The sequence below is a fragment of the Lithobates pipiens genome, unplaced genomic scaffold (assembly GCF_037356315.1).
Source record: "Lithobates pipiens isolate NorthernLeopardFrog02 unplaced genomic scaffold, aLitPip1_a1.2 Scaffold_18, whole genome shotgun sequence".
In the NCBI taxonomy this organism is placed as follows: Eukaryota; Metazoa; Chordata; class Amphibia; order Anura; family Ranidae; genus Lithobates; species Lithobates pipiens.
In genome coordinates this window covers 406,701,753-406,729,247 of record NW_027507758.1, presented here as the reverse complement: position 1 = coordinate 406,729,247, position 27,495 = coordinate 406,701,753, and the positions used below count along the sequence as shown (strand labels likewise).

The 27,495-nt window shown below is 41.5% G+C and overlaps 1 protein-coding gene across 4 annotated transcripts in view; it reads left to right on the top strand.

Annotated features, from left to right (window-relative positions):
- The window catches only part of KCNMB2 (potassium calcium-activated channel subfamily M regulatory beta subunit 2), an 828,748-nt gene that overhangs the window by 725,800 nt on the left and 75,453 nt on the right, over positions 1–27,495 (top strand). For all 4 annotated transcript variants that reach the window (XM_077487943.1, XM_077487942.1, XM_077487941.1 and 1 more), the window contains one exon: positions 24,255–24,425. In XM_077487943.1, the coding sequence (XP_077344069.1) occupies positions 24,255–24,425 (171 nt within the window). The remainder of the gene's footprint in view (positions 1–24,254; positions 24,426–27,495) is intronic.

Sequence of the window (27,495 nt, the reverse complement as noted above, 5' to 3'; positions counted from 1 at the left end):
CCTTCCTCAACCTGGGAACCAAATATCGAGCCGCTGCGCATCCTCCAGCAGCGTATAGCCAACACTGTGGTTGAATAATTCTGGGGACTCCTCCGTGCATGATGGTGGGGTTACAGAAGGAATGACTGTGGACAATTAGCCAGTGGAATGGGTCGCTTTGGCAGGTGCGTTGGAAGGCAAACTACTCTGAGCCTGGGTGACAGAGGATGAGGAGGATGAGGACGGCTTCGTTATCCACTCCACCAACTCTTCTGCATGTTGTGGCCCAATAACAGGGCCAGCAGCAAAAAAAAAGGACACGTGTGCCCCACGGCCACCTGCAGAGGATGCACTATGTCCATCACTACCACTGTTGACTGTAGACACAGAGGCTGCTTGCCCTCTTTTAGTGGCCTGTGAGAGTTTGCCTCTCCTTGGTGGCCTTCCGGAAATTTTGTTTTGCAACACCACACTACACTGTATTAGATGCTGTGTACACACTGCCTGAAGTGTATTAGAAACTATACACCACCAAATGCACTGTATGTATAGGCTACACTGAATGGAATGTAGAGTATATACATATACTAGACTGTATGAATAAATGTGTATATATATATATATATTTGAATACACCGCCTGAAGTGTATTCCTGATGAAGTCACGTGTCGGTGACGACACGCGTCGGATAGACAGTACCCGGAAGTGAAGTCTGGCCGCAAGCTTGGCGCTCGTTTTTTTACTCTATGCATGCTTTAATCTGCTTTAAATGTGAATACCCCTAAATTTTTTAGATAAAAATAAATAGTCCAAGCCTACTACACTATAGAGGTTCGTTCCTTTCTGAATTTTTCCACACATACCCGGTCTATTTTCCTGAGTGGACCCATACTGACTGACCTAGCCCCAGGAGATGGGATGTTAGAGGAAGCAGACACCAGGCTATAAATACACCAGGAGCCCTGTTTGGAAAGGAATATGGAGAAAACCCCCACTCTTTGAGCAATCACCCAGTTCTGACACTCTGACATGCTGATTACCTTACAGCAGTGAGGTAAGAAGGTAGTACACCTACGGGTGTTTCTCACACTGAAGATTCCACTCGCTGAAGTCACTGAAGATTTTTAAAATTCCACCAAAGTCACCAATATCGCTTATTTATGCTACATAGCACTTTATCACTACATTTGCACTGTACTATTTGGTTATTGCTCCATTGTTGGCACTATTTGCACTTTATTTATCATGTGGACTTATGAACTCAATTAATTTATCTATCTACATATTTGCCTTGATATTATATATTGTAATTACTTTATCTTAGCACCTTTTATCTATTTAGTCTTGGAGCTCAACACCAATCTTTGATTATCATTATATATTCACTCATCTCAACCAGCATGGAGCACTGGTATGTCAGAGTTGAAAGTGTGTTTACACTGGGGCCTACTTATATTGGTGCATTGTGTTGCATACACATTTTACTGTCTATTTATGAAACACATGGCAAACTGTTTACTATAATGTGGTGGGATGCCATTCATTCTATATCGCAAACCAGCACACAGTTGTGGAGGTAGGATGGGCTTCTCTGAAGAGAAAAATTTTCAAGGATCACCTAAAAGAGGATAGAGTTTGAGATAATCCGACAGATTGGGGTAGGGAATGCCAAAGGATGGGATAGGCTCAGGAAAGTCCTGGAGGCAAGTATGGGAGGAGGTCAGGAGGGAGCTAGAGAGCAGGAGGTCTTGGGAGGAACAAAGAAGACGATTTGGTTGGTATTTTCAGACTAGGTTAGTGATGCTGCTGGTTTCAGAGTTGTGGATGGCTTTGTAAGGTATTGTTAGTATTTAGAATTTAATTTGCTGGGTGAATGGAAGCCAACGGAGGGATTGGCAGAGAGGGGTAGCAGACACTGAGCGGTTTGTAAGGTGGATGAATCTGGTAGCAGTATTCATAATGGACCGAAGGGGGGTAGCCTATTTAAAGGTAAGCCAATGAGGAGTAGTCGAGGCAAGAGATAACCAGGGAGTAAATCAAGAGTTTGCAGTTTTATTGGTTAGGGAGGGATGTATTTCAGAGATGTTGCAGAGGTTGAGGTGGCAAGCCTTGGAAAGTGATTGGATGTGGGGCTGGAAGGAGAGTTCAGAGTCAAAGATAACATCTAAGCACCCTGGCATGCAGGGATGGGTGGAGGGGTGTGCCATTGCTCTTGACAGAGAAGTCAGTAGAAGAGGCATATGGGGGACGAAATATTATCAGCTCGGTTTTGGACAAGTTGAGTTTGAGGAAGTGGTGTGACATTCACACAGCTACGTCTGTTAATAAGTTAGTGATGCGTGAGGAGACTGATGGAGTGAGCTGAGAGCTGGAGAGAGAGATTTGGGTGTTGTCAGTGTAGATATTATATTAAAAACCATGAGAGGCTATCAGCTGATCCAGGGAGGAGCTGTAGATTGAAAATAGGAGAAGTTCAAGAACAGAACCTTGGGAGACCCCAACAGAGAAAGGAAGGGGAGTGGAGGAAGTAAAATTGCAAGTGACACAATGTGTGGTGAGATAGGTATGATTAGAGATAGCAAAGAGACCAAAAGAGTAAAAAAAAAATTTTGGGGGAGGGGCTGGTCAACCGCATCAAAGGCAGCCGAAAAGTCCAAAAGTAGGAGTACAGAATATGTTCATTGCTTTTTGCAGTTAGTAAGTCATTTGTGTGTTTTAAACGAGCAGTTTCAGTGGAGAGTTCGGGGCGAAATCCAGACTGAAGGGGATCAAGAATCTTATTGTAAAAGAGGTTGTAAACTCTTAAAAAAAATAAAAAATAAAACTGTATTATAGGCTTACCTGTAGGTAAATGTCTGCAGAAGAAGTTTACTTCCTCTTTAATGAGGTGGTCACTCAGTTGGTATAGATAGTTGGCATAGATACGCCTAATGGGCTTGACTTGCTCACCTTAACACACAGTAATGTATTGCTTTAACACACTGCATAATTTTAGGGGAGCCTAAGAGAAAAAGGACATTTTAAAGAATTTACAACCAAGAATCAGTTAAAAAAATCATAATATATGAAGGAACAGGACTATAAGAAAAATAGGTATAAGACTTCAAATGGGCTTTAAACAAAGTATAACAGCATAGAGGTAACAAATAAACTTTTTAAACCCATGGTAATACTGCTCAGTGGGAACTGTTTAAATTACAGTTGAAACTGTAACACCTTAATTATCTACACAAGTAATCAATAACTAAAACAAAAAAATTCTGCAGAAATATATATATTATATACATATAATTTGTGAATTTCATCTTTTAAAACAACAAATTCGTTTTTTCATTGCCCATAACAATTAGTTAATAAAAAAGAGCAAAAACATGCAGCTGTAGGGGGGAGCATTCACTTTGATTATTTTTGTCCATGTACCATGTGTGTTATTCACCCATTATTAGAAATTACTATGTATCTGCTTTTATTAAACTTAATACACTAATGGCAATGTCAGATGGGGGCTCTTTGTACAGTGCCTGAATGAACTAAAACGGCAGCAATCAATAAAAATGATGTATTATTTGTTTCAATGTTCATCACCAGCATGGATTTAGGCAAGCATGCTAGCATTTTCAGTATCTTTTTTTTATGCTTGTGAAAAATGCTGTGCTATTTTTATGGTAAGATCTGTGCTCTAGTACACTGGTTAAGTCCAAAGGGTGCACCATTGAGTTTGAATTCACAACACAATTGTTAAGGCCCGCACACACGATCGGACTTTTTGACAACAAACATGCAAATTAGCTGTAGCTAGCTGATTAGCTGATGGACAAGGCTGGAACATTTAGCTCTGCCCAAGACAGAATCATTATTGCTTCTCTATAAGCTGCAAGACTGCTGTGGAATTGTCTGGCTAAATCCTAACTGGATGACCTTGTAGAACCTTGAAGGAATAACCAAATCTCTTGGAGTTCCAGAATACTAATAGGGTGAAAGCTTCTTCTGACAACCAAATTTCCTGCACAACAACAAGGTGTCTATGACTCCTTCCCCACCTTTTATGCTGGCATTTGTGGTCAAAACCTTGGTGTTATCAAGTCATCAGAAGGAACATTTTCCCTGATTCCAGGGCTTGATTGCTGAGTCAGAAGACAACCTGGTCCTTGGTGTCAGGCATACTGGTACAATAATGGATTATAGTTTTCTATTCCACACAACCAGAATGTTGCATTTGAATGAAGTGAAGTGAAAATGGGCAAACGGGACAGGAAACTACCATCAAGCCCAGAACACTCATGCAAAAGCAGAGAGTTGGACTGAATCTGGGAGTGGAGAGTCTTGTGTTTGTCTTGTAGATACTTTGCGTGATGAATTGGTCCCAGCACTGACTAGTGAAATTTCAGGATCCAATCAAACCTTTAGGCTGGATTCACACCTATGCATTTTTAGTGCTTTTTGCATTTTGCAGATTTGCACTGCAGAACGTGCCCAATAGGAAACCATGTTAAATGGACTGTAGTGCAAATATGTAAAAAGCATAAAAAATGCATAGGTGTGAATCCAGCCTTATAGTCTGGACAGTCCAGTTGACTTTGACTGACAATGTTTGTGCTAACTGTTCTCTTAGCAGGGGGTTATCTAGCTATCCCACAGCGGGAATGTCCTGTAAGTACAGGAGCTAAGATCTTAGTGAATACTCAGGGCATGAAAGTCAGACCAAATGGAAGGGCAACAAACTGATAATCTTCTGTGCCTACTGTAACTCAAGGGTAGCATTGATTTTCTGGATAAATGGAGACGTGTAAGTAGGCATCCTTAGAAGTCCACAAAGGTCAGGTACTCCCCCTGATGGAGGGAGTCTATGACTGACCTGGGGAATTACGTACACATTTTTTGCACATTAATGAAAACCTTGAGTGCCTTGAGATTCAAGATGGGAGAACAATACCAATTATGCATTGAAAGAAAAGGACTTGACTACAGGTTTAGAAGATTTGGGGTCCAAAATCTGTAATGGAACTGGTTCCTTGATTTAGATTTGGACCTAAAAAGCCTGGAAGAAATGAAAAGGAACAATTTTAGCATCGGATGCTGGAGGCTTACTGGCTAATGCTTAGGTTTCTTTTGCTGGGATAAAAGGGTGCTTTTTCCTCTTCTGACCTCTTTGATATTTCTGTCCAGAGAGCAACCAAATAGACATTCATCAGTAAGGCCTCATTCACATAGATGGTTTGAGGTTTGAAATATGTTGTAATGTAAAATCCTGCCCTTTTTTTCTGCCTAAGGAGCTGCATGTATATATGACGTATTCTCCAAATGCAGAAATTCTTCTTTTAGGGAATACATCATAAGCGCATTTGTGTTTTTACACTGGCATATACCAAAGAATGATTACATAAAGCCATTCATTTATATAAACGGCTATTTTTATGGACCTGCGGCTCCCTGGGTGGGAAAAAAGGCAGGATTTTATGCTAGAATATATTGTAACCTTTAAAGAATAAGTAAACCCTGATGGGTTTACTTCCTCTTTGATTTCCTGCAAAGGTAAAGCATAATGGACTACTATGCATCACATAGTAGTCCATTATGTGTCACTTACCTGACACAGGAGCCAGCGAAGTCACCGCTGTCCCCTGTAGTCCAGAGCATCCATCTTCTTGGTGGGTCTCGCTGCTCTGCCGCTGTCATTCGGCGAAGCAGCGATGACGTCACTCCCGCGCATGCGCACGGGAGCCACCACTCGCGGCATATCTCCGCTGACAGCGGCGTGCTCAGGGCGCCTGCACGCCGATGTCTACGGCACATGCAACAGATATTACTTGGACCTACAGGTAAGCCTTAATCTAGGCTTACCTGTAGGTCAAAGTGGTTTGTAAGGGTTTACAGCCACTTTAAACCATCTGTGTGCATGATGCAATGAAGGCATATGAGCTAGGCATTTTTTGTACTGGTATTCTGCAGGCCAGCATTTTAGCTAAAGAGTCCTCAATATATTATTAGACAGGACACTCTCTGGGTATGGGACCTACAATATCAACACATATATTATCTATATAGATAATACAATATAATGTGCTGGAAATATGTTTGCAGCCTTGGAACCTTTAAGGGAGCCTTTGGGGTGGTTTCAGACACAGGTTGGTCCAATTTGAAAACAAAAGTTCATACTGCATTTATAAGAACTAATATGGCATATGCTATCAGACCGAGGTTCCTCTAGCATAGCCTCTGGAGGAGAAGACAGAGAAGAAAGCATGTGGCCCATGCATTATGATGCAACTATCAGGGCAGTGATTATGTTCATAAAATCTAGCATATCTGTAAAAAAACCCTTTTAAATAATTCTTCTTTGGATAAAGCAAAGAAGGGAGCCACACCCGAGGAAGGTAGGGAAGACTGAGGAACCTGTGGACTCAAGCAGGAAGCAACAATCTAAGCAGTCAGCATCAGGTGCTAAAGGAGGGATGCTGCAGGCCATCCCAGAGCCATTAGGGGATTGTGAGCTGGAGGGACCGCTTCCTTTGTGCCTATGATCTGACATATTGCAAGTATGGTAATGTATGAAAATATCTTGCTAGCTCAAAAATCAGCTGCTGAAAGCAGGTGAGGTTATGCAACTAGAGGCAGCAGTGAGGGCAAACTGAGGTAAACCCATGACCCTTCCGAAGAGAGCTCTGGGGGGAACTACAGTACCTCATGCTAAATGCTGTTAAGTGGCAGTGTAAATGCAAATGCAGCACGGCTTTTAGTAATGCAGCATTTAATTCTCCTAATTCTCCAAAGAGTTAGCCAACTCAGGGAGATCCGCAGGAGATACATATACAAGTGTACCATGCTCAAATAAGCACATAGAGAGTGTGCCATAAATCAGGGGAGATCTGGGCATGCTCATTGATATCATTCTAAAGAACAAAAAGCATTACAACAATACTAAGCAAGTAAGGAGATATCTACACGCAGTGTTCATTAGGGTTTTTTATTCTGATTTACATGGGACAAAGTTGTGGGGGAGGGTTTACAACCACTTTAATAGGTTTATAATAAATAAAGGTCCACAAATATAGCTTGCTTTAAATGAAAAGGTTTTTTAGTTAATGGAAGGCACAGATTTCAATAACTTATATGGCTATTTTAATCTGTGACCAGCATTGGTTTGTGTCCGAGACAATCTTGGTTACAGCTGCTGCAAGACTGGCAAATTAGCAGAAGTTAATGGATGACTGTATCTGTTTAATCATGGGGCACTTGAGATCTCATTAGTCTTGCAAATAATGCTACATTCACATGGGTGCACACAGGTGGCCAAGGACAGCCGTCTACAAGAATCAGTAGATTCTCAATGTGTAACTGCAGCTAATCTGCCAGTTTGTGTGCAGCCACCTCTAAATGTAGTAAACTATCCCCCCCCCTCCCCAGGTTGCCACCTCAACCCTTTAAACCTGAACACATATGAATTAAACAAGTTCTGAGACATGCGCACACGTGATGGCAGGGCGGCAAATACAAATGGACGTACCTGTACGCCAATTTGCCTGCCCGTGCCATTCTGCCAACGTACATCGTTGTGTGCCGGTCAGGAAGTGGTTAATCAGCCACAGAACATGTGTAATCATTGTGTTCGGTTTTAAAGGGATGAGGTGGCAGCCCTACCCCAATGCCCCCCCCCCCTCCCCCTTGCGTGTGTAAATGTAGCCTAAGGGAAAAGGGCATAACGGTAGTTGCTGATGTATGTATAAAGCTACATTCACACGGGCAAAGGGGGGAAGTAGTATGCTGTATGCTGCACACCGCCTCCAGACGCAGCTTCACCAATGTGCTATGGATGCATTCAAACTGGCTGAATAGCTGCGGCCAAAAACTGCACAGAGATCTCACCCCTGATATACATTGTCAGGGTCAGTAGGAGGCTCTGATTGCATGTAATTGCTCAGATGGATGGTTACATGCGAACAATGGTGGTGCCAGCCATCGATTTGTATAGAGTACAAATCTGACAGCCACCACTGACAACTACTGCTGTTCTCACACGGTGGGGTTGATTTACTAAAGGCAAAAAGACTGTGCACTTTGCAAGAGCAGTTGCTCCAGAGCTTAGGAAATAAGCAGAAGCTCTGCTGACTTTCATCAACCAATCATATGCAAGCAAAAAAAATTTTTTTTTCCTTGCATGTGTTTGGATATTCTTTGCAAAGTGAAGCTTTACCTCATGTACTAAGCTCTGGAGCAACTGCCCTTACAGAGTGCAATTGCACTTTGCATGGTGCACAGTCTATTGGCCTTTAGTAAATCCACCCCAGAGTGTGCATGCAGCTTGTAGAACTGCCAGGAATAACCTACTGATTCTCAATGGCAGGCCCCTGGCCATCCATGTGCAGTGTGTGACTATAGCCTAACTTTTTGTCTGGAAGAATGCTTTTAGCTCTCATTCCTTAACCTCCCTTTTGCCAAAGCACCTAACACAGAAGAACCGATTATACTGCAAAGTCATATACATATGTTACAATTAAAAATAGGTAAAACCTTAATTTTTTTTTTCAGATGATGCCACTTTTTGTTTATGGTACTTTAAAAGAACAATTTTCTTTCAATTGTAATTAAACTATGGATCACACATGTATTAGTCCCTTTCCAATGCAGTTAGCTTCCCCTTTCCACTTACATACTGTTGCAAAACCGTGACTGGTCAGTCCTCTTAGCATATTTATCATTCCACAGTATTGATTAAATGTAGTTTAAATAGGCACTTCACAATTCTTTAGGCTGACATTTATTGACTTTGTGTTTCATACAGAATCTGGTATATCTATTAGTTATTTTTATTTTCCACTCTATTCACTACACATTATTAATCTTACTAAACAACCAAAATGAGGATTGTGATTTCTGGTGAAGATTTATTACACCTTATAGACCTGTTATGTTATTTGTATCTATGAAAAATACAGTAAAATTATTAAATTGATCAAATTATATGTGAGCAAAGCATTGATTTTATTTCTTGATAATATCCTACTGCTACTAATGCTACAGCTACACATAGTTCCGAAAACATAGTATGTTTAATGCTTAATCTGTATATTTATTCATCCAGAAGGATCTCAGCTGAGCTCAGCATGGCTACAGAGCATGTATGGGGGGAATTATTCAGTTTGAGTGCATACTTAATCTAATTATGGCTAAGAGTCTGCATTAGAAGTAATGGCTTACAATATGCAAATGCTTCCCATGAATCAGTGAGCATCACATAAAATAAGGAAATTCAAGGCAGATGCTTCCTATGAGAAAATTAAAACCTTGAAAGATAGACAGGCAGCAGAGAGTGCTGTATCTACTACATAGATAATGCATAACTTTCTACATAAGCTCCAGAAAAGGACAGAAGTAATGAAATATTCTCATTTCTGCTGAGCAGCCCAGTAAATAACAAGTTGATCAAAAAAGTTTTTATGTGGAATTTCAAATAATGTGTGTACTGTATACACATGATTGTGGTCTATATTCAGTAATGAATCAGTGTGGTGTTGCCCTGCCCCTTACCCCTGGAGCTATGACATCATCATGTACATTGTGCAGTTATGGCACTGCTTTTACCATGTTCAGTTGCCGAATCACTTAACCTCTGGGTTTTCTGAAAACAGCTTATTAGGCTAGGTTCACACTGGTACGACAAACATTCCGACATTGGGAGCTCATGTCGCATGACGTGTGAAAATCAATTTTTCCCTATGGGTATCATCTTAACTGGTCCAACTTTGAAAATGCTCCCTGCACTACTTTGATGTGACTTTGATCCGACTTCAGTGTGGGGTCTGAAGTAGGATCAAAATCACATCAAAATAGTGCAGGGAGCATTTTCAAAGTCGGACCAGTTAAGATGATACCCATAGGGAAAAATTGATTTTCACACGTCATGCGTCATGAGCTCCCAAAGTCGGATCGCTGTCTTGACTGATTTGACTTTAGCATGCTCTGATGATCTTGAGGGGTAACTCTACACCAATTTTTTTTTTTTAAACGGCATGGGTTCCCTTCCAAGATCATACCAGACCGATTGGTCTGGTATGGATTTGAAGGGAAACCCCCATGCCGAAATTCGACGTGGGGTCCCCCAAAATCCATACCAGACCCCTATCTGAGCACGCAGCCCAGCAGGACAGGAAAGGGCGTGAAATTGAGCGAGTGCCCCCTTCCCTCCTGAACCATACCAGGACGCATGCCCTCAACATGGGAGGGGGTTAGTGCTATGGGGCAGGGTGGCCCTGAATCCCCCCACACCAAAGCACCTTGTCTCCATGTTGATGAGGACAAGGGCCTCTTCCCGACAACCCTGGCTGTTGGTTGCCGTCATCTGCGGGCAGGGAGCTTATTGGAATCAGGAAGCCCTATTTAACAAGGTGGACCCCAAGATAGGTGAGAACAGATCGCAAGAGACACTGGAGCTGCCTAATAAATTACTTTAAAAACATGTGCAATGTGTTTTATTATTGACACTTTTTTTTAGGTGAATGGGTAGGGGTACAATGTACCCCATACTCATTCACATAGGGTGGGGGCCATGATATGGGGGTCACCTTGTTAAGGGGGGCTTCCATATTCCAATAAGCCCCCTGTCCACAGACACCGATGACCAACGGCCAGAGTTGTCTGGAAGAGGCCCTTGTCCTCATCAACATGGGAACAAGGTGCTTTGGGGTGGGGGCGCAGGGCCCCCCTGCCCCAAAGCACCAACCACCCCATGTTGAGGGCATGTGGCCTGGTACGGCTCAGGAGGGAGGGGGCCACTCGCTCTTCCCCACCCCCTTTTCCTGACCTGCCAGGCTGTGTGCTCGGATAAGGGACTGGATTTTGGGGGACCCCATGTTTTTCCGCATGAGGGTTCACCTTAAAATCAATACCAGACCGAAGGGCCTGGTATGCTCTTTGAGGGGGAACCCATGCATTTTTTTACATTTTGTGTGGAGTTCCCCCTAAAGATTCATACCAGACACAGTGCCTGGTATTGTGGGGGATCAAAGTCAGATCCCTGTTCATTGAAGTCGGATGCAGGTCGGACTTCGAGTCGCAGGGAAAAGTTGGATCCAAAGTGCTACTACGGTCGTGTCTTACCAGTGTGAACCCAGCCTTAGGTCAAAGAGAAATGGAAAAAGTACTCACAGAGGTGTTGGTTTACTAAAACTGGAGAGTGTAGAATCTGGTGCAGCTTTGCATAGAGACCAATCAGCTTCCAGGTTTATGTTAGCCAGATCTTAATTGAACAAGCTGAGGTTAGAAGCTGATTGGCTACCATGCACAGTGCTGTGTTTGATGTTGCAACTTACCAGTGCATTACACACACGCACAAAATAATGAAATCCTATACAAAGTATTTATTTATTTATTAAAGAAAGTATATCATGAAGCTCATTATTCAGCTCTAATTCGCATGACAGGAGACTGTGACCGGCTCTCTATGGAGCCGGTTCACACATCTCCAGAGCGGTTGCGGAGCATATTGCACAGGGGTCCTTTGCGTCTTTGGCTCTGTTTCAGGTCTGAATTCAAGCAAAACTTCGGGCCTAATTCGTCCCTGAAACGGAGAACAGGGATGCACCTGACCCCTGCTGCAAACCGCATCCAACATAAGTGTGAATCCAGCCTTAGTACAGTTTTGCATTTCTACACAGTGACTGTTTTTATTACTCCTTGGTGCAATGCAAGTTATTGAAGGGGCCAGCTCATTAGGCACAATGCTTTCCCTGTGTGAGTGAAATGTTTTCCCACCAGAGACACAGAGGTTCAATGAAGTCATCTAGTGATCAGTCTGTAAATCTTGAATTCAATACAATAAAGTAAAGGATGACCACGTATCAAAAATATGTATATAAGTCACATAAAAAAAAATAGTTACACTAAGCAGAATAATGTATAAGAAGAGACTTTGGGGTTGAGTTGTTAAAACTGGAGAGTGCAAAATCTGGTGCAGCTGTGTCTGGTAGCCAATCAGCTTCTAACTTCAGCTTGTTTAATTAAGCTTTGAAAAAAAAATAAAAAATTATAAGCTGCTTGGTTTATGTGCACAGCTGTACACTCTCCATAATGTGAAAGTATGCTGTGTTCTCTTGCGGATTACGACAAATTCTGCCTAGCCTCACCCTCTGTATAAGTTTCACTTTAATGTTAACCACTTGCCGACCAGCACACGATGATGTACGTCGACAGAATGACACGGGCAGGCAAATGAGCGTACATGTACGTCCCTTTAAATTTGCCGCCCGGACTCGATCGCCGCGGGCATCCCCGTGATCGTCTCACGGAGCGGCCGAATGGAGAAGTGCCGTTGTAAACAACATTTCTCCATTCTGCCTAGTAACTAGTGACGCTGATCTCTGCTCCATGTGATTGGAGCAGAGATCAGTGTTCACTAAATGAAAGCCCAACCCCCCCACAGTTAGTAACACGACCCTAGGAACACTTAACCCCTACACTGCCACCCACTGGTTAACCCCTTCACTGCCATTGTCATTTACACAGGAATCACTGCATTTATATAGCAGTGATTACTGTATAAATGACAATGGTCCCAAAAATGTGTCAAAAATGTCCGATGGGTCCCCCACAATGTCGCAGTCACAATAAAAATCGCTGATCGCCGCCATTACTAGTAAAAAAAAAAAAAAAAAAATTATTAATAAAAATGCTATAAAACTATCCCTATTTTGTAAACGCTATAACTTTTGCGCAAACCAAAGAATAATCGCTTATTGCGATTTTTTTTACCAAAAATATGTAGAAGAATACGTATCGGCCTAAACTGAGGGAAAAAAACGTTTTTTTTATATATTTTTGGGGAATATTTATTATAACAAAAAGTAAAAAATAATGTGTTTTTTTCAAAATTGTTGCTCTATTTTTGTTTATAGAGCAAAAAATAAAAACCGCAGGGGTGATCAAATACCCCCAAAAGAAAGCTCTATTTGTGGGAAAAAAAGGACGTCAATTTTGTTTGTGAGCCACGTCGCACGACCGCGCAATTGTCAGTTAAAGCGACGCAGTGCCGAATTGCAAAAAGTGGTCTGGTCTTTGACCAGCAAATTGGTCCGGTCTGAAAGTGGTTAAAATGTATCTGTAGACAAAACCTTTTTTATCTTTGGATAGAGTGCTGCATGGCCAGGCTACATTTGCACTGGCATTTTGCCATGGTGCGAATGGCAATGACAGAAATCAAATGATTCCTGCTACTGTATTGGACAGCTAGCTGTGGCTGCCAAACCTGTACACCTCAATGACAGGTTGTCAGGAACCGCAGCTACTCCTGGCTGCTTGCACAGCCAACCTGTGGTGATTACTGCTGGACACAAAGTGGGAGCTTCCCCCTAACTTCCTATTGCATCTCAAGGACAAGAAGTAAGAGGAAATGTCCCCATTGTTGCATCGCTAGTAAAAAATTAACTGGCAGGAGTTTAAACTCTTTTCCACACTATGAAATACCTAAAGATGTTGTCTATACATACAGTTTAATAATGTGATAATAACTATGCTTTCCCTTTAATATAAGGTATTTAAAAAAATATAAAAAGAAAATGTGGCGCACATGGAAAAATGAGTACAATCAAAAGAGTTCATCAAAAAACATATGTATTAAAGAATTATGCAAAAAGTCCCAATATGAAGAAAGGGTTCAACCAGTGAGAAGCAAATTGCCCTCCAGCACATCGAACAGATAAGAAGATAGCAGGGTCCCATCACCCGATAAGACAGACCCTTACCATCAATGCATGGATAATGCACATTTAATGACACCAATTCAGGTTAGCAATTCCTCCCAATCAGTACCCTGGAGCAGGCTCTCTCATAGGCATGGAACAGGTATAGGAATCCTTGCGTGGCTCAATAATCATATGAATGAAATAAAAAAGACACTGCTCATTGCGCAAGTATCTTAAAAAAACATTCATCAATTTATTGCTGTTAAAAGTTACACTCACATTTGGTTGTATGATAAATGCGAAAAAGTGAAGCGTCCAGCGCTTCAAAAAGTAGCCGCTGTAGTGTAGTTCGCCCGTGTCCCACGTCTAGCCCGGCTCCGCCCAACGTTTCGTCATGAAAAATGCATCATCAGGGGTGGCATATAAGGTATTAAAAATGTAGATACTGTCGCTAAACATTTATTACAGCAGGAACTCAACCCTAAAATGTTTACAAATATAATTAAAAAAATCTGTACAGCATTGACAATTGTTTAACTAAATGATCATATTAAGTTGATATGCTCCCCGAGATACTAATGCTTACAAATAGCCTCCAAGCTCAACTGTCCCTCCCAAGAAACAACAAGTTTATTTAACCAAAATATTTTAAGAGAATAAGGAAAGATAAAAAAAAGTGAAACAATGAATAAAAATAAAGTGAAAAACATGAGAGTCAAGACACCAGAGTTAATTAAATGGAAAATTAAACAATTTGTGACATGTGAAGCTCATAAATACCAAATCACCTTATGTCATATAGCAGAACACAGATCCATTAACCATGGGCAGATCCAATACATTACTCTGGTGGTCTTACAGAGTCAATATATAAAGTCCTTATTAGTTTACACTGCCACAGGTAAACAGGAACACAGCAGGTCATATACTGTACAGTAAGCTCTTGTAAATTGATTATATTTTTGATAATTTAGGATTCCATGCTTTTATAGTTTTAAAAAAATATCAACAAAGTAATACGCAAAAGGAAAAGCAGAGTCACCATTGTTTTAGCTGTTGTGTATCCTACATTCACAGGTGACATAACTTATCTTAATTGTTCCCTGCCATTCACCAATAAATAATCTAACAAACAAGTTTCTAAACCTTCGTTAGTATGCTTCTGTATTTCCCTAATATTTCATTTAGCAAAAGTCACTAGTAGGGACATATTGCAACACTGATACTTATTGACAGTTTAATTAATCAATCAACCACAATTGAATGCAGTAATGTCTAACCTCTAAGTCAAATCTACACCCTTGGTTAATCACATAATAACCCACATATATCATGTAAATTTGGGAAGGTGCAAAAATATTGTGAATAAATGATTCATGATTCTCAATTAATCATTGTTATTTTATAGTTAATCTGTTCATTTTTCTTCCTGAACCTACAGTCATCCAAAACTAGGGGCCAATCAGTCATTCTATGGCATGCAACAAATTTAAAAATCCATCACTACCAAAATCAACCTTTATCTCTAGGGAGTTACAGCAAATGATGTCTTCCTCTTTTGGGAAAAAATGTCATAATACGATTTTATTACATACCTTTTACATCATACACAAATTTGGAAATATATCATTCCTAATAAGGATGTTTCATTTGAATTTTATCTGGCACATTTTCAAAATTAAAACTGAACTCTAGGTATGATTACAGAATGCCTTGTATTTATTATGTATTTGTTTATTTATTGAAAAAAAAAATCAGTACATTCTGCGAATGGTGGAAGTGCTGAACAAGATACCTCCCGTGGTTATTATGCAGAGATTATTATTAAGAGATGTTGTTCAGGACAAGACTCCGAAGACTGCTGCTATAACTATAGTAGTGCTGACCACTACAGTGATTTGCAGTTCTCCCAGCGATCACTCAGATATAACATATGTAAGCTCAAATTGGTCCAACCTGGACCAAAATAACAATGCAGTAAAAATACTATCTAGAATTCCACCTTAAGTGCACCTTATATATTTATTTTTATCTAAGGGCATAGCAAAATTATAGAGTCTAGATACACATATAGTTATCACTATTACACATATAGTTGTAAAGAATAAAGGACCACCGCTCAGGGCCTGCCCGGGCCAGAAGAAGGCAGGACGGTGAAGGGAATTTGTGCTGTGCAGTACAGAAATTATCTCACAGTTTCTGCTGTTCTCATGTCATTGACTCAGACATCAAGCTCTTTACTGCCACCTCTGGCAACTATGTGCATGTGCACCCCCCCCCCCGTGTGACAGCAATCTGCCTGTACTATGCTTCCCAGCAACATGTCAGCTTTGTAAAAAAAAGCTGGAACCAGGTAGGAAGCTACAAGTAGGGGCTGTGAAGGTAAGAGAGTGGGGCTGTTTGTGTACAAGGAGGGGCCAGAGGCTTGTGTATGTGGGGCGCTGACATATATACAGGTGTGTGTGTGTGTGTGTGGGGGGGGGCGCTGACATATATACAGGTGTGTGTGGGGGCGCTGACATATATACAGGTGTGTGTGAGGGGGGCTGACATATATACAGGTGTGTGTGAGGGGAGCTGACATATATAAAGGTGTGTGTGTGAGGGGGGCTGGCATATATATAGGTGTGTATGGGGGGCTGACATATATAGAGGTGTGTGTGAGGGGGCTGACATATATACAGGTGTGTGTGGGGGGCTGACATATATACAGGTGTGTGTGGGGGGGCTGACATATATGCAGGTGTGTGTGCCAACATATATACAGATGTGTGTGAGGGGGGCTGACATATATACAGATATGTGTGGGGGGGCTGGCATATATACAAGTGTGTGTAAGGGGGCTGACATATATACAGGTGTGTGGGGGGCTGACATATAAACAGGTGAGTGTGAGGGGGGCTGCCATATATACAGTTGTGTGTGGGGGGCTGACATATATACAGGTGTGTGTGAGGGGGGCTGCCATATATACAGGTGTGTGTGGGGGACTGACATATATACAGGTGTGTGTGTGGGGGCTGACATATATACAGGTGTGTGTGGGGGGCTGACATATATACAGGTGTGTGTGGGGGGGCTGACATATATGCAGGTGTGTGTGCCAACATATATACAGATGTGTGTGAGGGGGGCTGACATATATACAGATATGTGTGGGGGGGCTGACATATATACAGGTGTGTGAGGGGGGCTGACATATATACAGGTGTGTGTGTGGAGGGGGGGCAGACATATATACAGGTGTGAGAAGGGCTGATAAATATACAGGTTTGGGGAGGCTGACAAATATACAGGTGTGTGAGGGGGCTGACATATATACAGGATTGAGGGGGGGGGGGGGGCTGAGTGCGTACAGGTGAGGTGGCTGGTGTGCAGATTTGGTAGGATGGCCCATAGGCAAGCCCTGGGGAATGTTGGTGGTAGGGCTGGGGGGGGTGGGGGGCCCAGGCCTAAAGCTGTGTAAGGGGCCCAAAAATTTCTGATGGCTGCCCTGCCACCGCTACTCCTGAGCAGCCCAAGTGAATAAACGATAAAGAGCTGCCTCAGCTTACAATTCTCCACCAAACCATATACCCTGATGCATTTCGCCCCGCCTACTGGGTGACTATGACCCCGGTGGGTGGAGCGAAATGCATCAGGGTGTATGGTTTAGTTGGGACATTTAGGCTGGGCTCGCTCTTTATTGTTTATTCACCTGGGCCTGTCAGGAGTAGCAGCAATTCTTTGTCCTTTACTTTTACTATCCCCCTGGATTGGTACTAGGACAAGCCTGCACCGCATGTTCTGGGACACAGGGATATGCTTTTAGCTCTGCTTTGAGGGGTGCCAAAAGCAATTGAACATGTTACACATATAACTGTTACATTTACATGCAAACTGCCCTAGATGACATCAGTGTGTGATGCTGAACTTCCATGATTTAATAAACAATGAAATGAGTGGGCTAGAGACTGAAAAGTGGGGGAGTAAAGCGATAGATGATGCTAGACTTCGTTCAGTAAAGGAAATAAGGCGAGCTCTATTTGACTTGCTGCAACTTCCAATGCCCACGTTGAAGAGCTTGCAGTATTGCAATGAAATCAGAATTGCCATTTTCATTAGAGGATCTCATACAACTGTACAAGACTGAGTGTAAAGCCTTGTACACATCACCAGTTTTTTTTTTCCTTGATCCCAGCAAACCTGACAGCTCAGAAGGAGCCCCTATACTAGCTATCCAACGAGCGCTGAGTGCGCTGATCGGTAAACCGATCGGCAGACCTTTTTTGGTCATTGCCCCTTCAACAGAAGCCGGCCTGACTCCAGTACACACAGGCTGAATGTTGGCCGGTTCCTAGTGAACCGTCCGATGCTGCCCAACATGCGGCCTGTGCGTACTTAGCTTTAGGCTGGAGTTCAGGTTTAACAAATGAAAATATTTTAAGCTTATTGTAAGGGTTTACGCTTTAACAGGATTTTTAAGATGCAGAAAAAGCTAATTAAGGGTTTAACTACTACATAGCGATAATTATTTTATTTGCAATGGCTCCCTATTCATTAGTGTGGAGTTTTTCGTAAGCATGTGACTTTTGAAGATTCATGAAAATATGCAGCAATACAAATAATAAAATGCATTGCTCACAGCAAATGTGTTCACTATACAGAGCCTCTAATCTCTTTGACACTAATGTCATTTTTATTTTTTAATTATATTTTTATTTACTTCATTATTTTTGTCTAGGCTGTATCTCCCAGCCATGTTGAGAAAACAAGCATTTAGCACAAATATCACCTGTCTGCAGCACTTTACTGATGCAAAGATACCATATTTTCTGTGTGTATTAATATACTTTGTGATCCCTAGGTGCAGAGTGCTTGTAATTCTTTTTTTCTGCTCCAAAGCTTTAGAGCATTGCTCAGCTAGTTCCCGCTCTAGGGGATAGAAAGGACTTCCAGGCCAAAATGTCAGAGATAATACAAACTTTCCTGTGCTTCTTCATTTTCCACAACATTTATGCTAATTGGTTTTCTTGCCATGGCATACCAAATGCAAATGGCACATTAAATCCCTTAAGATAGCAATCTGCTAATGGGTAAGTACAAGGCTTAATCATTGCATACCAAGTAGGTGATCCTAAGAGAAAGCATTTTCGTTTAACAGAAATTCCTATTCACTATTTACTGATACCAGATGTTCTTTATTGTCTTTTTTTTATATAAAACTGTTCTTGGTCAGATGTAGATCTTATGGGTCCAGATGACAAAGCCCAAAACATAGTCAACGATACCAACAATTATAAAGCATACCTTATGTTTTAATAAAAGTAGGTAGGGAAAATTTCAGGGTGTTGTGGAAGGGTAGTGTTAACCCTTGCTTCCTCTTTTAATTACAATTGACACATTGTACTTAATGTGATTGTAGCCGTATTTCAATTGACACATTGAAATGCTTTAAAAGTGAACTTGTGTAAGATTGTCAAGTAAAAGAACAAAATGTAAACCAGATGTAAACCCTTACTGGATGACATTTTTTTTCATCCTTTTTTTTTTTTTTTTTTACAATATTTCAGTTTGACTGACCTCCTGCAGCCTCTTTTAGCCACTTCCTGTCTACATGTATCTGCTCCATTATTAGATACATGTCATTGGACCAGGTGGGCTTCCTTATATTGACAATGGCCGACCATGTCTGTGCAATGAGCATTGACACAGCTGTCTGTAGTCTCCACTGGAAGTGCATGTAAGAGGGTGACACAAATTAGAACAGTTAGGGACAAAGCTTTGCTATAGTATAACAGGAAGTTCCTGAACAAGGCCTTTCATGGCAGGATTGCCAGCTAATATTACCAGCATTAAATGAAGTAAAAATTATATTGGATATGACATTTACTCGTTAAAGATTATTATACATTTTAGTGACTCGGTTTACATAAACTTGAAAATCATTCTCCAGACCTATACATCATAAAGGTTATTTATTCCAACCCAAGCCTTGAACCTTTAAACCTTGAGCCAACTGTAATAATTTTTATGCAAAGAAATGTAGGCTACTCACTACGCGTAAATTCCTCCGAAGTTTACCCTAGGCCCTAGGCCTCCATTGCCAAAAGAGCAGAGAGTGTATATGTACTACCTGAGTACTTTTGTAAATTAAGCTCCAGGACTTTCTGATTATGATCTAGAGTTATGATCATAAAATTGCATATCACACATAAGTAGGATGAGAGTGACGGTAATTTTGGAATTTTTGTGCACACTCTATACTGTATATGTTATGAGTTCTCTAGTATTTTAATATTTAAAGCATATGTTGAATAGCTGAAAATCCACTTTGCACTGCAAGTGCACTTGGAAGTATCTGAAGGGGACATGCAAGGAAAATAAAAAACAGCATTTTAGCTTGCACATGATTGGATGATAAAATCAGCAGAGCTTCCCCTCATTTCAGATCTACCCCTTAGATTTACAGCGACTGCACTTCCAAGTGCACTTTTAGTGCAATTTCAAGTGCACTTTGCACTTGTAGTTTGCACTTGTAGTGCAAAGAGGATTTGCCTTTCGTAAATAACCCCCATTTACTTTAAGTCAGTTGGATAAATGCATTTTTGATTGCACATTTAGGCTCGGTTCACACATATGCGATACGAGAACCCACGTGAATCCAGCACGGGTTCCCCCATCACTTAGGGCTTTCTTTCCCCCCTTTTCCTTTCTATCCTCTCTCTCCCCTACCTTCTCCCCTCTCTTCCCATCTCTCACCCTTAACTCCGTCCTCCCTCTTTGTCCCTCCCTCCCCCTCTCATTATCGCTACTCTCTCCTAACTTCTTCCCTACCACTTCCCTCTCTCTCCACCCTTTCTCTCTCTCTCTCTCTCTCTCTCTCTCTCTCTCTCTCTCTCTCTGCCTCCCTCCCATCCCTCTCCCCCTCTCTCTTTCTCTCCCTCCCCCTCTATCTCTCTCATACCTCCTCTCTCCTACCTTTTTTTCTACCACTCCCCTCTCTCTCCACCCTTCTCTCTCTCTCTGCCTCCCTCCCATCCATCTCGCCCCTCTCTCTTTCTCTCCCCCCCCCTATATCTCTCTCATACCTCCTCTCTCCTACCTTTTTTCTACCACTCCCCTCTCTCTCCACCCTTCTCTCTCTCTCTCTGCTTCCCTCCCATCCCTCTCCCCCTCTCTCTCTTTCTCTCCCTTCCCCTCTGTCTCTCTCCTACCTTTTTTTTCTACCACTCCCTTCTCTCCTTCTCTCTCCACCCTTCTCTCTCTCTCTTGCCCCCCTCCCCATCTCTCTCCATTCTCTCTCTCTTTCCCATCTCTCCCATTTCTTCCCCGCTCTCTCCTCCCCTCTCCCTTCCCCCTCCTCAACCACCCACTCTTTTCCTCACTTTCCCCTTCTTCCCCTTTTCTCCTTCCTCTCTCCCCTCCCCCTTCTTCACTTTCTCTCTCTCCCCCCTCCTCCCTCTTTCTCTAACAACCTCCTAATGGCCACATGACTATTTATTTTTCCTCATCCCAGGATTCCCTGGGTCATTCATAATTCGAGTCATGCTGAAATGTTGTCACAATGTTTTGACATTTTCAGCCAAACAGATCACGTTGCGGGTATTGTTAATGGTTAAATATTGTTCATGTTGTTTGAATATAGTTCCTTTCATTTATAAAAAAGGAGTTTCTGTCATGTTCCAGGTTCTCATTAATAAATGTGCTCTGGCAGTAAAATGTTTTGTGAGTAATAAAAATCATTGGAGTTGGTAACTTTGGCTGGTAACTTTGGCTGCATTATCTAAACTCCACAGAAGAGTGTTGTTAGAAAAAAAATCTAAAATTAAGAAAAAATGATTGAGATTGTGATATAGCACAGTACAATCAGTATGCTTTAAAGGATAAGTTCAGCTTCGGAAACATGTTCCCACCCACTCCTACAGTGACTCTATGATAAGAGCCCACTGTGTGATAACAGTATGCCCTTATAAACACGGTCGGAGATTCCGACAACCAAATCCGTCGGATTAATTCCGAAAGAGGTCCGGAAGTGATGTGACACACGGTCGGACTAAGTTGTCGGAAAATCCGATTGTACATAACGTGATGATGTTATTTAGTTACGACGGGATTACGTTCAGGCTAGTAGACAATAGCTTTGGTCTCGGAATTTGATCTGAGCATGCGTGGCACTTTGTCCGTCGGAGTAGGCTACACATGATCGGAGTATGTCCGATCGGAGCATTTTGTCTGAAAATTTTACCGGCAAGTTGGAAAAGTTGGTCCGTCAGATATTCCGACGGAAACAGTCTGATGCAGACCACACACAGTCCGAATATCCGACAAAACGGTCCGATAGGACACATTCCGTCGGAATCTCCGACTGTGTGTACAAGGGATATGAGAAGTTACCCATACCAGCTGTCACTTTTTTTTTTAAAACGCGTCCGTGTGGAACTCCGCATCCACAACCGCGTCTTTCATTCACAGTTCTGTGAATGAATGAACTACAAGTACCGGCATCCTTTTGTGACCATTGGTTTGCAGTTATTTAAAAGCTAAGACCTCTATTAATGTAGACAACATATAGAGTGAGTAGGGTGTACCATCATCTAATTGAAAGGGAAAAAGCCTGGGAGATCAGTCCACACTCGATCACCTATAAAGGAGTTGTATTAAGGACTATCTAGGTACATACAACTCAAACAACATAAACTCAAAGTATGATAAAAAAAAAAAAAAAATGTATTAATGGAAAGAACTATAAAAACAGGATATCCAAGTATTTAGTGATACAGATCATAAAAGGTATACATAAACGATCCATATAAATCACCAGCATTCATGTTCCCTAGTAAGGAGAATCAGGATATGATGTAGTTCTCAATGAAATACCACAGCACTGTTGAGCGCTGTGGTAGTTCATTGATTCTTTCTGTCAGTGTGAAACTGCCTGCCTGTAAGATGTACAAGCAGACAGCTCACACTTACAGTCTGCAGGAGACCTGCATTGCACCTTGCGATCTGCTGATTGCTGGTACAATGCTTTCCAAGCTCCTCAAACAAATAAAATAGTAAATGCAAATTTTTTTACCTGCAAAAAAATGTGCATTTATTTTATTTTTTTAAAAGACAAACTTATGTCACATACACACGATTGTTTTTTTTATCAGAATAAACTCTGATGTTTTTTCTGACGGAGTTCCAACAGAGTTCCGCTGAAATGGACTTGCGTACACAAGATCACACCAAATTCTGATCGTTTAGAACTTGGTGACGTATAAAACGTACGACAGGACTAGAAAAAGTAAGTTAAATAGCCAGTAGCTAATAGCTGCCCTTGCGTAGTTTTTGGTCTGTCAGAACAGCATACTTACGAACGGTTTTCCCGATAGGAATTGATTCCGTTGGAAAGATTTAAAACATGTTCTATTTCTAGGTCCGTCAGAATTTTCAAAACAAAAAGTCAGATGAAGCCCACGCACGATCTCCCATTAAATTATTCCATCTGACCTTTTCTGCCGGAAAATCCGGTCGTGTGTATGCGGCATTATTCTTTAACTGCTTCTGGACTTCCCATCACATATATACTACGGCACACAGTTTAGGAGTTTGCACGCGTGTGTCTCGCCGGAGCGCTGCTCCCACTGTGATTGGACACACCGGGAGCCAAATAATGGGTTTGGCAGCCATGATGGCCACCGCAACCTGCTGATCATTCAGCGGAGAGACGGAGCAGCGTGCTTCCTATGTAAACAAGGTAAACCGCTGATCTGTCAGGGAGCAAGAGGGAGATCTTGTGTTTCAGCTAAGCTGAAACCATGGATCTCTCTTTTCTTCCAATGTATCCGTCCCCCATACAGTTAGAAAGCACCTCCCAGGCACACACTTAACCCTTTAATCGCCCCTGGTGTTAAACCTTTCCCTGCCAGCGTCTTTTATTCTGTGACAGTGCATTTTTTTTAGCACTGATCGCTGTATTGGTGTCACTGGTGCCCAAAAAGTGTCATTTAGTGTCCAATTTGTCCACCGTAATGTCGCAGTCCAGCTATAAATTTCCGATCACCACCATTACTAGTAAACCATAATAAATAAATAAAAATTCCATAAAGCTATCCCATAGATTGTAGATGTGATAACTTTTTCACAAACCAATCAATATATGCGTATTGTGAATTTTTTTTTACCAAAAATATGGAACAGAAAACATATTGGCCTAAACTGATGAAGAAATTAGATTTTTTTATTGATTTTTTTATTGGGAATGTTTTATAGCAGAAAGTAAAAAAATTTATTTAAAATTGTCAATCTTTTTTTGTTTATAGCGCAAAAAAAATAACAACCGTAGAGGTGATCAAATACCACCAAAAGAAAGCTCTATTTGTGGGGAAAAAAAAGTAATCAATTATATTTGGGTACAGCGTCACATGACTACACAATTGTCAGTTAAAGCAGCGCCGTGTCGTATCACAAAAAGATGGCCTGGTCAGGAAGGGGTTAAAACCGTCTGGAGCTGAAGTGGTTAACATAGTAGAGACTTTTTTTGAAACAAGGTCTGCTTTAATGGCACTTTTACTGTAATTACAATCTGTATCTTAGTTGATTAAAAATAGTAATAACAATTACATTTTCTTTCAGAAACTTTTACCAAAAAATCAAGGACCATGACCTTCTGGACAAAAGGAAAACTGTGACAGCACTAAAAGCGGGAGAAGACAGAGCAATCCTCCTGGGGCTTACAATGATGGTCTGTTCCATTATGATGTATTTTCTCCTAGGAATAACACTACTCCGTTCATACATGCAGAGGTAATTTGGTCTCTGTCACCTCCAATTTGAATCTATATGGCCTAATTGCCTTTACTGGGTTATTTCTTTTATCTCAAAGTACATTCCCAATCTGTTTAAAAACATTCATATGCAGGAGAAGATTTTCAGTGGTTTAGTGCCAAACTTATAAGGGCAGAAATTGGGAGCTTTATATTCCAAACACATTTCCATTCTGCTGCTTTGTAGCTAGGTACAGAAACATTCAAAAATTACAGCAGATGTCTCTGGAAATAAAAGTGCAAAAGTTTTAACAGTGGGTGGAATTCATCAAAGAATTGAGACGCATAAGGGAAGAGACACAGATCAGGTTTAACACAGAATTCAGCGTTTCATTGGTTCAGGGAACTTAAAAAGCTTCCTTTGCAAATTGATTAAGGTCATTGTAGATATATATATATATATATATATATATATATATATATATATATATATATATATATATATATATATATATATATATATATATTTATGCCACAGCAATCCTCACTGCAAGATAGGGTGTGGTTTGTTCAAATAATTGCATTTGCTCGGTTTTTTAGACCTTCTGTACTCATGCATATATTGACACATACAAACACACAATAATTTTTAATCATCAGTCATATATATTTTTTTAATACAGCTGTGCATATTAAGGAGTACTATGAGGATTAGCAAAAACAGACTTACTTGCAAACTAATCAGTTTGGTTGCTTTGGTTTTCTGTAACGTATACAGTACATTCTTTGTCACACTGCTGACCAGGCTTTTTCTGGCACTCTTTGTTTACACGTTTACATCAGTATTTCTTTGATAGAAAATTACTTATAACTCCCAAACAGTATTCATTTTTTTAGCAGAGACCCTAGGGAATAAAATGGCAATTGTTGCAATCTTTTATGTCACTCGGAGTTTGCAAATGCATTTTTTTTTGAAAAAAAAAAATACACTTTTATGATTCTAAAAAAAAATTCAATAGTTACCCCATTTTTTTTATAATCTGAAAGATCAAGTTACTCTGAGTAGGGCGATACTTAACATGTCCCGCTTTAAAATTACGTACGTTTGTGGAATGGCGACAAACGACAGTATCTCTATAGGCAATGTTTTAACCGCCTTTACAGGTTACCTGTTTAGAATTAACGAGGTGCTAGAATTGATAGTGCTAGAATTATTGCTGTTGCTCTAACATTCATGGTGATACCTCACATGTGTGGTTGGAATACCATTTACATATGCGTGCACCACTTACGTATATGTTCGCTTCTGCTCATGAACAAGGAGGGATGGGGTCACTTTACATTTTTTTTAATTGTTATATATAGCAAAGTCCCAGGCCTCCTTTAGTCTAATGAGAACCTCCAGAGCCAAGGACAGCTGACATCCTTTTGTATAGAGTGGGTTGCAAGGCATAGTGGGTGTAATTTAAGGCCGCGTAGACACGCGGGGACTGTTTGCCCAACTTTGTCCGTCAAACAGTTTCGGCAAACAGTCCGCTCAAAATTAGCATGGACGGACATGGCCACACACGACGAACGAACAGTTTGCTGAAACCGTGCGCGATGACGTGAACGGCACGTACGACGGGACGAAAAATACGACGTCCTATACACTGCATTATAACTTTCGGCATGTAAATCCTTTCTGAGCATGCGCGGAACTTAGTTTGACGAACAAGCCTACACACGAGGGGACTGTTCGCTGAAACTTTGTTTCAGCGGACAGTTTTTCCGAATTTCCGAAAAACCTTGTTCAGCGGACTGTTTGCTGAAACTGTCCGCTGAAAGCCCACACACGAGCGGACTGTTTGCCGAAACACTGTTCAGCGGACAAAGTTGGGCGAACAGTCCCCGCGTGTATACGCGGCCTAAGGTAGATTCATGGGTGCCAGACACTTCTTGAATGCAAAGAGATTTATTTTCTCATGAACAAAATGGTGGGAGAGGGGGTTTAGGGCCAGGACACCCTTAAGTAGTGGCAATGTCAATTAGCAAACTCTGAGACTTCTACAGGTAGACGGCCATGCAGGGAAAGGCATCCAGCAAGATACCACATCTGCATGTGTAGGAGCACTGTCTCCTATGGCAACAGTCTTAGAACAGTTTCTAATACAAATTGTAATGAACTCCTTTACTTTTATACAGTCACTTTTTATAGATTCTCAGCCTACTGACCCAGTCTCTCTCACTAGACTTGCTGATTCACTGCCACTGAATCCCGTGAGCTCCTCTAATCTTCACTTTAGTATCTTCCTCAAGCGTCACCCCCGCTTCCCTGCTGGGTCCCTAGCTTGGAACTCCAGAAACTCCTCAAGCATCGCCCCACTGACTGGGTCCCTGGCTTGGCACCTGCTGAAGTTTCCCAATTCTTCACCCTCCACGGTTGGTGAGAATACTGCTCCAGTACTTGCTTTAGCTACTCACTGTGGTCCCTGTGGTAACAAGGTGGTTGGTCCCTTAGTGGCGACAGCTGCCCCTCTACCTCTGACCACGACAGGTTCTCCAGCCGGCAGAACTGACACTTCTGGTTGGACTGCAAGCCGCAATCCCAACCCTATGCTGCTCTCTTGCATCTGGATATGCCCGCAGATAGCCTAGCAGATATGTCCACCCAGACAGCCATCTAGGTGGCACAGAACCCCGAATAACCTGGCCTCACCCAAATAAATAGGCTCTCCAAGCAGACCAAGGGACCCAAGAAAATCCCTGCCCATTGGCTGAGATACCCTATCTATTCCTAATCTGTCCTTGCAATGTCCTTGTCTTATCTAATGTCACCAGATACCCAGCCATCTAGAGACAGAAGAGAGAAGTGCAGCAATTCCAGACTTAGGGTTAAACCAATTTATCCCTCACAATTGGCCAAGGAAACGATACCTGGCAGGTAGATCTAGGAGCAACCCTGCCTAGACATCAGGGTGCTACAGGGTGCTACATCTATATTTTACTTTTTATTTTTATACCGTCCCTTTAATTAAATTTTTCAAGGAATGTAAACATCCCTTGTAAAAGAAATAGGGATGGCAGGTCCTCTTTATGGAGAGATCTAGGGTCAAAAAGACCCCAGAAAA